At 36.7% G+C, this 13,156-nt stretch overlaps 1 protein-coding gene across 7 annotated transcripts in view; it reads right to left on the reverse strand.

The window, feature by feature from the left end:
- The window catches only part of CCDC91 (coiled-coil domain containing 91), a 367,817-nt gene that overhangs the window by 35,737 nt on the left and 318,924 nt on the right, over positions 1–13,156 (reverse strand). For 4 of the 7 annotated variants that reach the window (XM_082739672.1, XM_082739673.1, XM_082739677.1 and 1 more), the window contains one exon: positions 1,758–2,861. The exons of the other annotated variants lie outside the window; for them this stretch is intronic. In XM_082739672.1, coding sequence (XP_082595798.1) covers positions 2,751–2,861 — 111 coding nt within the window. In that variant the 3' untranslated portion in view covers positions 1,758–2,750. Of the gene's footprint in view, positions 1–1,757; positions 2,862–13,156 lie in introns of those variants that run through there. 7 annotated transcript variants of the gene reach the window in all.

Consider the following 13,156-nt stretch of genomic DNA (forward strand, 5'->3'; position numbering starts at 1 on the left):
TCCAGATATCTTCTCATGGAGACAGTATTAGGTATCTCCAGTAGACTAGAAAGACTAAAACTGCATGTCATAAACTCTGAGTTGAATCCTAACACCACCTGGTCATTTTCGGCAAGTAAACACCTTTCCACTAATAAATGTGGATATCTCATCTCCTTCACTAGATATTGTAACCTTATAGGTCCCTGGGAAAACATGTGAAAATACCTGGCACAAAAAGAAGATACTCATCTGAGGGGAGGGAGAACTTTTCTATTAATGAACCCTCAAGCATGCTATTAAAAATGGGGTCACAGTTTGAAAATGGCTTTATCATTCCAAAAATCAAACTGCTGTCTTACTCTCAGCCTTTCAGATGGTGCCTTACTCATCTAAATATAAAAGTAGAAAATGCTACATAAAAAGAGTTAAGAAAGTCATACAATAGGCAAAGAAAGTTTTACACACAAAACATATGACTACTTTTCTTTGAGACTCTGGGCTCACATTCAGGGGAAGACTCTCCCCTTTAGTCATGGCACAATATTTAAGCATTTAATTTTCTCACTGGCTATGACCTGAGATGGTCTATGTCCTTTTGATAACCAGAGCAAAAAAAGAATAGTTCTCAATGAGATCTAGAACTTGAACGTCACTGAATAGATAATAAGCCTGGAAGGATTAATGTATTCAAATAATCATTTCTTTGCTCAGATGATCATGTTTAGTTCCCTTTAAGGACAGCTCTCCGGGAAAGAAGCACCATACAGCAGTCCAAGAGTTTCTAGTTGTGCTTGCTGGGTGTTCTGCAAATGCTCCTAGACTGATCAGTATCAATTTGTTTCGAATTACTTCAAACAACTACTAGCCTAAATTAACAGCAAAGCTGGAACTCTAGAAAAAAAAAGGCAATCTGTGGTGGTAGGGGCTGAACAAACGGTGTAGACTATTTCATTTTCTTGACATTTCTACTATCTCTGGATCTTAGTCTCTCTGGATCTTAGTTTCAGTGAACTTCGATGCTTCATTTTCATCTAATTCATGTTTTAGTGATTTGCAAAATTTCTTATCATTTTAAATTTGAGGACAGAGAGTCAAATGATTTTAAATAGGACTCTAACACTGTGTTATTGGCTTATTCCTGAATTAAAAGCCCTCCTTCCTCTATTTACTAGGCTGCATTTCAAGTGAGTGGCCCACTTGCTTTAATTTCTTTTTTAAATTTACAAGAGAAAACTAATTAGTTATCCACATTTAAAGATTGTTGGTAAACATTATTCTAAATGGTTAGGAGGAGGTTTACTTTATTTTTATTTTTATTTTTATTTTTTAAGAAAGGCAGACTGCCACGTGCACTGCCTCATTTGGATGTGTCTGGAGTCTTGGAAGCTTGACTACCCTACATTCTCCTACAAATGGACCTTGAGAGCTTGTTTGGAGGGAGGTTCTAGCAGGGGAACGCAGCTACTCGTATACCCTTGACCGAAGAACGGTCCTCTCGGTCCTCTCCTCTACTGGGGAAGGTCGTCCTCTTCGACTGAGAGCGCAGCTTCCAGAGGGACACGCATGGAGCGGTGAGGGAGGAAGGGGACACCCGCCTAGCCAGCCAGATCAGCAGAATCAACCCTGGTGATCGATGGAGTGAGAGATGTTGCAGCCAGATCGCCCTCACATCCGAGGAGGTCTATTTTAAAAACATCATCATCCATGGATATAGAAGTTTGAGTAAAAAAGATTTTTAAAAAAGATTAAAAAAATAAAACTAATAACCACATACATTTTTGGAGTTCTTTTTATTACATTGAGAAATCTCAGAAAAGTACAAAGCCCATGGAAATAGAAGCATTTCAGAAAACAAAACAAAATATTTGCATACATTTTAATGACAGCATTTTAGTTTTGATGTTAAAAAAACTCATGATTTCTCATTAAAGTACATTACTCATGATTTAAGTACATTCTGAAGTACTGGGAAAGGATTTTATATATTTTATATTTGAACCTGAATTCCTAAAAATGGCTAAGTTCTATTATATTTCTGGAGATTAAGTTCATGATAATGATTAATAAGAAAAATGATTTCACTGATTTATAGTGGCTTTGAAGAACAGAAACCGAAAATAAGCATATATCACATACATACCCCTTTAGGCAGTACATCAGATCTAAGCTGAATTAATGTAATAATGTTCAGTATTTTTAATTGCTACCAGTGAAAACACATAGATCCCACTACAGAAAAGGGATCTGGTAATATCAGAATGACTCTTTGTCATATCAGTGTTTTACATTGAAGTTACATAGATAAGTAAATGATGCTGAAGTCCATGCTGTTTCTATCCTCAAAATCAAATAAATGTCTGATTACATTCTAGACTCTTATCAAGAATCACTGTGAAGCATTAAGTAAAGATAGTTACTATTTTTTGCCAAATACAATATAATAGGCCACCGGAGGCTATTAAGTTTAATTAGCTTTTGGTAACATGGCAATTTTCAACGGCTTTTAGATCACATCATACTTTCCATTGCTGCACTATGACAACTACTACTCCTAAGAAAATGACAGTAAATGTAAAGGAGAAAACAAAAGAAAATAAGTTAGATCTCGTGATAGTTCTTCTAAATATTGGTTTGGTTTACCCTTGAAGTGGAAATCAATTCTCCAAGGTTTGGAAGGAAAACAAAAGCATCTTTATACTTCACAGCATGTATTTTGGAGGTCCAATGATTTATCCACTGCCAGTGTGGGTTAGCTTGTCATGTTCTCTTTATTCAATGTCAACTGGTTCTGTAGCTATTAACGCACTTAACTGTTTCTGAGCACAAGAGAGGAACAGTTCCAAACTGGACAGGCTTCTTTGGCGGATGACTTGATCAAGCTGTTGGTTTTTTGTTTTTTGTTTTGTTTGTTTGTTTTTAAAGAGAGAGAAAAAGAGAAAAAAAAAATACACTTAGTTGACAGATAAAGATTATTATACCACCGAAGCCCACTAGAGAAAACTTGAGATAATGATGTAGAAAATCAAATAGTGCCTTACATTCAGAGACAATGGAGTCACTAATTCTGGCCTGTAACAGCTAAAGTGAGATGATGCTCATTATAATTTAAAAATTGATATTGGGGGGTGCCTGGGTGGCTCAGTCGTTAGGTGTCTGCCTTCGGCTCGGGTCATGATTCCAAGGTCCTGGGATCAAGCCCCGCGTCAGGCTCCCTGCTCAGCAGAAGGTCTGCTTCTCCCTCTGCCTGCTGCTCCCCCTACTTGTGTGTGTGCTCTCTCTCTCTCTTTCTCACTATCAAACAAATAAATAAAATATTTTTAAAAAATTGATATTGGTATTCAGTTATTGGAAAATAGCCTAAATTCAGTCACAGTGATTTCAGAAAGCAAAGATATAAGGATGTCAGTTCTTAATGAATATACAGACTAAATAGCCACAAAGAACATATAAATATTATAGATGTGAAAAACAAAAGAAATACACAGTACAAAAATACAGCATAATTACATTATGCAGAAACTTTAGCAGAATTAAGAAAAAGTGAAGAGACCATGTCCTGAAGTTGAAGTTAGAGAAAGTTCTTGGGACAAGTGTATTTTAAGAAATACTTGATACTGTTGAAACTTATTTGACCTGGTCTTCCTGCTGAGTTAAGAGACTATTTTAATGTATCAATAACAAATATAGTGAACAAAAGGTTAATAATAAAGTCATATAATAAAGAACTTTCTGGATGGTAAGGATTATTGAATACATCAAGTTAAGTTTCTAACTTCCCTTCTGCCCTAAAATATTTGCCCATGATCCAACAGACACATGAAAAGATGCTCAACACAACTCATTTTCAGGGAAATGCATATCAAAACCACAAGGAGATATCACCTGACACCAGTCAGAATGGCTAAAATCAACAACATAAAAAAGAACAAGGGATGGTGAGGATGTGGAGAAAAGGGAACCCTTATGCACTATTGGTAGGAATGCAATTGGTAGGAGACGTTTGGAAATGTATGGAAGAAAGTATGGAGGTTCTTCAAAAAGTTAAAAATAGAACTACTGCATGATCCAGCAACTACACTCTTGAATATGTACCTAAAGAACACAAAACACTAATTCGAAGGGATACACGTGCCTGTATGTTTATTGCAGCATTATTTATAATAGCCAAATAAAAGAAGCAGCCCAAGTGTCCATTGATTGATGAATGGATAAAGATGTGGTGTGTGTATATTTTATATACATAATGGAATAATATATATAATAATGGAATATTATTCAGCCATAAAGAAGATTGAAATCTTGCCATTTGCAATGACACACATGGAGCTAGGGAGTATAATGTTTCTCTGACTTACTTCAGAGTAAGTCAGAGAAAGACAGACACCATGTGATTTCACACATATATGGAATTTAAGAAACAAAACAAATGAGCAAAGGGGAAAAAAATGAGAGAGAGAGAGGGACAAACCAAGAAACAGACTCTTAACCATAGGGAACAAACTGATGGTTACCAGAGGGGAGGTAGACTGGGGGATGGGTGAAATAGGTGATGGGGATTAAAGGGTGCTCCTCCTGTGACGAGCACTGAGTAATGTACAGAATCGGTGAATCACTGTATTGTACACCTGAAACTAACAGAACACTGTATATTAACTATACTGGAATTGAAATAAAAAACAATTTATTTTTATTATTTTTATTTTTTATTTTATTTTTATTTAAAATAATAAAAAAATCAACTTGCCCATGGTGTAAAAATAACCAATGACAACACATTGCCTACAGGCTACAGAAAAATGAAATAACTAAAAAAAAAAAAAAGGCAAGAAAATTCCTTCTCACAGTATATACTTGTCAGACATATATAAAAGCTGACATAATCTTCCCATAAGCTTTCCCCAACATAAAAAAACAATACAAACAAGAATTCTGTTAAATTCCACCTCTATAAACCACTGATATCCAAAATGACTGAAAAACTGGAAGGTTAAAATGTTGAAATATCCTAAAAATTAGTTAGTAAAAAATGCATTTAGCAAAATGCTCATGTAAAACACTGAACACCAGTAAGACTCCTTTCAATTCTAACAGTTTGGGATATATATATATATATATATATATTCTCTATATATAAATATATATATTTACATAATATACATTTATATAAATATGATAGAAATATATCTATTTATATAATTATAAATAATATATAATTATATATTTATATATTTTTATGATTTATAGAAATAATATATAATATATATTTTTATGATTTATAGAAAGAATATATAATATATAATTTTATATACAGAATATACATAATCATATTTAATTTATATATAATTATATTATAAATATATATAATTCTAACAGTTTGGGATACATATACACACACACACACACACACACCTACACATACGAACACACACATATACATACACATACAGAAGTAGGATTTCTGTTTATCGTTTTTCCTTTTTTCCCCTTTTTCTTTCAGATGATACCTTCAGGGGAATATATGCCTTCGCCTCCACATGTCTATTAAACAAGACAGTTCATTACAATATAAACCCCAAATGAGCAGAGATCTGGTCTGTCCTGCTGACGACTGTAACCCCACATCTAGAAGAGGGTCTGACACATGTTAGACACTCAATAAATCTTTGCTGAGGTTGATGAATCAAGAAGTCTTCAACCAACCAGAGCAAGGCAATCTATCAGGAAATGACAGATCCATGTTTAATTCTAAAAGTGAAAACATGTTTGACCTAGTCTAAAAGATAAGTAGGAAAGGGAAAAAAAAATTGAAGTATGAATATTTGTAGTTTTAAAATTTTACACTTGGTCCAAATTTCAATAAAACAGAACAAGGTACTAATACCAGTTGCAGTCCATTCCCAGTGGTTTCTGTGTACTTTTGGAGGGTTTCAAGCCTTTAAAAGATGGGTTTTTAAAAATATTTGGTCCTGATCTTATAATTGTTAACTATGGGAGGGTTCACATAATCGCATTGTTCCAACTGCCATTACTGGAACTTTCCCCATCTCATTTTTAAGAAATTACTTGACTGTATTCCATCATTTGATGTAGCCGTTCTCCCCACTGATAGACATGGAAATTTGTTCCAGTTTTGTCTTGTTTTTGAAGCACCATGGAAATTAACAACCTGAGTGCACTCCCTTCAAAAGATATTCAAGGGTATCTCTTGGACAGATTCCAACAGGTGAAATTTCTACATCATAAGATCTGCATATTTTAAATTGTGATAGATAATACCAAATTGTTTTCCAGAGTAGGGATGCAAATCTACCTGTCCCATGTGAAAGTATATGAGAGGATGAGTTTCCCGTTTTCTTCTTTCAAAGGGTTGCATACTTTTCCTCTGTGCATTTATTATTATATATACATATATATAAAATATTTTATTATTTATTTTGAAATTATTCTTTTGATAGAATAAATATTATATAAATAAATTATAATATAAAAATTATAAATAAATAAATAAATATCTATTGGATCGCTCTTAATCTTTTGCTATTATAACCAATGCTATAATGAACATCCTTGAACACAGACCTCTGTACACCTAAGCTAGATCTTACAGAGACTGCTTAAGCCAAAGCCTGTGTCACCTGCAATGTTATTTCCGTCATGAATCAGGTTTCCATGTAGGCAAGAATCTGTCTCTGGGCTCCCTGTTCTGTTCCACTAGATAATTTACCTATCACCACACAAATATAATGCTGGCCTAGTTACTACAACTCAACAATAAATCTTAATGTATCACATATTAACAAACACATTACCAACCATAACACCAATATTTCAGAAGAATATAAATTAGTGACCATCTGTAATAAAACTGAATTTAAAAAGGAAGTGGGTGAGACTACAGATAGTCTGATACACTTTTTCATACAGCACAAAAGCCAAGCAAAATTCAGAAATGTATTATTTCGAGTTATATCAATAGGCAACAGAATATTTGTTTTTGAGGCAAGGAAATTATGCAATCACAAATGAGGATAGTTGTATCTGGAGTTGTATATAGAGTATGGTGTCAGGCAGATGGACATCTGAATTCATTCTGAGGGGGCTTCATGGGTGTTTTACAAATATGTTTCATAACTCATGTGCATATATCATAAATGTTAGCTTTAATAGTTCAAAGTCTTCTAGAAGCTCCCTAGAATAATTATGAGTTGTATTAAAATAAAAGTTGACTGAGTATCTTAGAATTTATGAATATTAGACAGAAGAGAAACTTTTCTCCTGAGGGCCTATTGCACAAGCTCACATAATTAACAAGCCACCTGTGATTGTCGCTAAGTGACAATAATCATCTGGATTTGTGTGCTCAGAATGAATATTCTGTAATTTTTTTAAAAAGCAGGGATATATTCCTGCCTATACATATGTAATATATATATGCAAAAATATGCAAAAAGGTTTAATAGATTTATTTAAGTATATCAAGCACTTCTCTCTTTTTGCTTGTGGAACTAGTGGATTAGAAGAACATGGGACAGGGGCGCCTGGGTGGCTCAGTGGGTAAAACCTCTGCCTTCGGCTCAGGTCATGATCTCAGGGTCCTGGGATCAAGACCCGTATCGGGCTCTCTGCTCAGCGGGGAGCCTGCTTCCCCCTCTCTCTCGACCTGCTTCTCTGCCTACTTGCGATCTCTCTCTGTCTCTCTCTCTCTGTTAAATAAATAAAATATTAAAAAAAAAAAAAAAAGAAGATCACGGACATACTAGTTTTGGGTTTAGGCAGCTCCAAGTTTCACTTCACATCTTTCAGCATGCCTCCCCAGAACTGTCTGAAGTCAACAATCCACTAAATCAACAGGCACTCAACACTTTAAGGAGCAATAAGTTGACACTGATCCTTTATGGGAAGGAAGATAATTTGGGTCATCACAGAGCTGAAATTCCAATTTGGCGCGTCCTTCCTGGACATGATACAAAAATCCTGTCTGTGAAGAGGAACACTTGAGACCTTTCTCTTAGAAAGATGGCGGATTCCTCTCTCTGAAATGAGTGCATCAAGCTGATGTTCTTGGAAAATTCCTGAATTTCAACAGTTTCTGTTTTATTAGGCATTACCTTACTATTCTTTATTGAGGCAAGAAAAATTTTGGCAAAGTATTCAACTTTCTTTGCCCCTTGAAGACTGGAGCTTAGTCCTGTGTTTGTGGCTTTCATTTCAAAGTGAGTCAAAGATTTGTATTCTATGACTTTGTGCTGACAATATTATGTCTAGAGTAGGGGTGGCAAGCATTTCTGGGTATGGGATTTACAATCTCTTCCTAACCAAGTAGCTCTAACTGCTTTGTTTTCCCCTCCATTTTCTGTTGCTTCAGCTGAAAAAAAAAAACAACAACAACAACAAAAAAAAAAAAAACAAAAAAAAAACAACCACCCACCCTGGAAATTCTGAGGTCTCTGAAACAGACCCCTGGGCTTTATAAATCTTTCTTCCCTCTTTGCATCATTTCAGTTTGTATACTACTAAAAGCCATTGCAAAGCATATTACTTGCTAAAAGTTAATAAGGTTAGGAGAAAAAGAAAAGAACACATGAATTTCTAGTAATTCCCTGCATTAGATTTACCTGTTAGTATTTTATGCCACAGCAAAAGAAGAAAAACATCTCTAGATCTTAGCTTTCATTTCAAAATACAAATATGATGGATGGTGAACTTACATCCATCTGAATAGCACAATTCAAAATCAGTAACAAACAAAAATGGCTTATTTAAGAACTATTATGAACACTGTTTACAACCCAGAAAATCTGATACATCGTATGTGTGTGTATAATATATATTTTATGTATATTATATATATATATATAATACACTTAGTACTAATTGTGATTTCACTATCTTTGGGGCTTCTACCAACAAGACACATAAGAGATGTGAAAGTACTAAGCTGACTTCTATCAATGTTACTTTTCCAGCCTGCCCTCCACCATATTTTAAACTATGCTTAAAAAGTGATCTACTTTTTTAAAAAAGCTAGAATGGATATCAAATGCACTGATGGAAAGTGATTTCATAAACAAATGTTATCAGTTTAGTAGTAGTAACCTTTATGGGTTTGGTTTTTACATTCACTAACAAGCTCTTTCCTGAGCACTGAGGAAAGGTATGATTATCTGAAACTGTAATTACTCAGACAGATTTTCCAGTTAGTATCAACATATTGGGTAAGAAAGATTGTTTACCGTCTAATAAGAAACGGAATAGTTCTTCAGTTACTTATTTATTATAGTGCTGACCTTTTAATGGTGTATTTGGATATGAATGCTTCTCTTTTCTGACTGTATACAACTCTCTCCAAGAAACCCTCAAGCTGTTGTTTCATTTACAAGTTTGAGATTGAGGCATTCAATTAGTCAATCAGCTGATCAATAAAAAAGTCAAGACTGACCCCTATCCGTACATTATGGCTCTGAGACCTGAGCAAAAAAGGTATACTATAATGTCCTTTTCCTTAAGAAGCTTTTAATCTCTTTGGAGAGATACACATGCAATAATTGAACAAGCAGGTGTTCTTATGTAAAGAGAGAATCTACTGGAAGATCATACACAGGGTGGGGGCGATCATGGCAGGAAGAGAGCAGTGCAAATGTCAAGGAGGCGCAGCTTGAACAGGAGCTCAGAGTATCAAGAGCGTTTCCTTAGACAAAGAGAAGATGTATTAGAAATTTTAAGAAAGCACATTAGAAGAACAAAGACTGTTGAGAGACGCTGAGGAAGGAAACCTGAATGCAGTGGAGAAAGTCTGCTTACAAGTATTCAAACACTCTTTCATTCCCTCATTTATTCACTATTTCTCCAGCACCTACTACGTGCCAGACATCATTTCAGGCACTAGAAATACAGTGATGAATGGGACAAGTCTCTTTCTTATATAATTTATACTACAGTTTGAGGAAACAAATAATGACTTTTCAGGTAGAGATCAGTCCTCTAAAAATAACAAAGTAGGCTTTGACAGAGAGAGGGAGAGATTTTGAGGTAGGATGAAGAGGGAAGGCACATGGACAGGGTGGTAATGAAGAGAGCTGAAAGGAATAAGGGAGGAATGGAACCATACAAAAGCATCAGGAAAGATGCCTGCGTGGCTCTGTGGTTAAATGTCTGCCTTCAGCTCAGGTCATGATCCCAGGGTTCTGGGATCCAGCCCTGCCTCTGGCTCCCTGCCCATCGGGGAGCCTGCTTCTCCCTCTTTCTGTTCTGCCTGCCACTTCCACTGCTTGTGCTGTCTCTCTCGCTGACAAATAAATAAAATTGTTTCCAAAAAAAAAAAGCATCAGGAAAGAAAATTGCACGGCAGATGAACGGCAAAGGCAGAGTCCGAAACGTGGGTTCAGATCTGGTGTGACTAAAGACTGGCAACCCATGTAATAAAATGGAGCAAAATGAGCCAGGGGGAGAAGGAGGGAGGATCCGAGAAGCAGACAGTGCTCAGAGTGTGGCGGACGTTACGGGTCGTGGGAAGACACGGGAGAGTTTGGAGTAGGACTGTGACCATACTCGATGTTAGAGAAAGAGCGGACTTTGTTACTGTGGGCAACAGACGGTAGTGGGGCGAGCACAGAAGAGGAAACCCCACTGAGGAGACTTCTGGTTTGGGAAGGGCAGACCACCAGCCAGACAAACGGCACTGTGAGCTCGGCAGCACTCTGCCTGGGAAGGTATCTGAGATGGGATCAGCTTGGGTTGCTGAGGGATTAGGAGTGGGGGTAAAAGGAATAGAGAAACAAAGGTGATTCTCAGAAGGATATTGCCATTTCCTGGTGATGGACTGCAGCTGGAGTGAGGTGGCCCTAGGAAAATGAGAATTTTGTTTTGGACAGGGTTAGTCTGTCTAATCCTATCAGATATGGCAGATACTGGATGGAAGACTGCAGTTCAGCAGGGAGGGCAGGGCGAGAGATGCGGATTTGGAAATTATCTGTATGGAGAAGACATTTAAAGCACAAAAGGCCTTAATCTGTGGAATGAATGTAGATAAAAGAAAAGGTCAGAGAACTAAGACCTGGTGCACACTAACAAATGGCCTGGTCAAGGAGCAGTGGGATATGAGGTTTGGGGGGTAATGAACGTGATGGGTTGAACTGTGTCCTCCCAGAAGATATATTTAACTCCTAACTCCCACACCTGTGAATGTCACCTCCTTTGGAAAAAGGATCTTTGCAGATATAATTAAGATGTAAGATGAGGTCATACCAGATTAGGATGGCCTTCAAATCTAATCCTTAGTGTCCTAGGAAGAGACAGAGAAACACGGAAATAGACACAGGGGAGAACACCATGTGAAGTTGGAGGCAGACTGAGGCTGATGTGGCTATAAAGGAAAGAATGCATGGGATTGCCAGCGACACGGGAAGCTAGGAGAGGGGCAGAGAACAGATCACACCCTGGAGCCTTCAGAGAAGCACAGCCCCTCTAACACCTTGATTTGGGGACTTGTGGCCTCTGGAACTGTGAGAAAATAAATTTCTGTTGTTTTAAGCCATCCAGTTTGTGGTATTATTATAGCAGCCCTAGGAAACTACTAACAGTGATTTTTCCAAATCATTGAGGTCCTTACATACCAGAGTAGTGTTTCCCACAATGTATAAAGCACTATTTCTATGTAGCACACGCCCTGTTTGTGTGTTTTTTTTTTTTTTAAGGCTTTTTAATCAAGTAAGTTTGAGAAATGCAGGCTTAAAAAAGGTCTCTTTTCTTTATAACTTCTCAGCGCTTTTATGCTCATAAGCATTGTGAACTGCTAAAATGGCTATTGTACATAGTAACATTTCTCCACCTTCTTAAACTTTGTTATTATGTGTGTGCATGTGTGTGCATAAAGCATACTTTGGAAAATGCCCCACAAATTAATATTTCTTGAGAACTCCTGTAGACTCAAAACAAATTACACGGGGCGCCTGGGTGGCTCTGTGGGTTGGGGCCTCTGCCTTCGGCTTGGGTCATGATCTCAGGGTACTGGGATCGAGCCCCACATCAGGCTCTCTCCTCAGCAGGGAGCCTGTTTCCTTCTCTCTCTCTGCCTGCCTCTCTGCCTACTTGTGATTTCTGTCAAATAGATGAATAAAATTAAAAAAAAATTACAAATATAGGAAGAACACTATACTGATTGAGTTTCCCCTTAATGAGTATTCATGGAATTTTAGTGGAAAGGTATTTTGAGACTTCTTAGTCTAGTATCTGTATTTTATAGTTGTGGAAAATTGATCCTCTGAGTGGTTAAAAGACCAATTTCACAATCTTAAATGTCTTCCTACAACTAAAAAATATATTTTAATATATTAACCTGAGTTTATCTTTGCTTAAGAAACCCTCTGATGTATCAAGTATATTCTAGTGCCTCCTAGGACTCCTCCCTAAAAGGTGCTAAGAACCATTCTGGGTGAGATAACATTACCACTCTTAGCCTTAATGGACACATGAAGGAAGTGGATTATGGATTGACTGATTGATTTTAAAGATTTTATTTATTTGTCAGAGAGAGAGAAAGACAGGGAACACAAGCAGGGGGAATGGCAGGCAGAGGGAGAAGGAGGCTCCCCGCTGAGGACGGAACCCACGTGGGACTCGATCCCAGGACCCTGGGATCATGATCGGAGCTGAAGGCCAACGCTTAGCCAACTGAGCCACCTAGGCGTCCTTATGGATTGATTTTAAAGCTTAACATGCAAACATTACTGTAACCGTCTGGTATGTTTTATGAAATCATCATAATAAGGCCTGACAGACTTGAAGAAGACCAAGTTATTCTTAGTGGTGATTACTTTTATTCTGTGACACTTAAACATTTTTTGCTCTAAACACCATCATCTTTACTTGTTTCCTATATCCTCCAATTCTGCTTCTCATCACTTTAGCCTAAGAAAATTTACTTATCTGTAACATTACTAGTTGCATTAATGGAGGTCCTATGGTATCTGTTTTATTACTGGTTCACTAACCGTAAACAGTTTCTCTTTTAAAATACTCTTTTCTTTATATTTTCAGATAAGCAAATTTGATTGCAAGAGGGATAGATTGTATATAAAGGTTGAGTTTAGACATGAAATCTCCTCTCTGGGAATACAACTATGGCATTATTGTAAATCACATTGAAAGAGACTTTGAACCAACTTCAGGATAATAA

This window comes from Mustela nivalis, assembly GCF_964662115.1.
Source record: "Mustela nivalis genome assembly, chromosome: 7".
NCBI classification, from domain to species: domain Eukaryota; kingdom Metazoa; phylum Chordata; class Mammalia; order Carnivora; family Mustelidae; genus Mustela; species Mustela nivalis.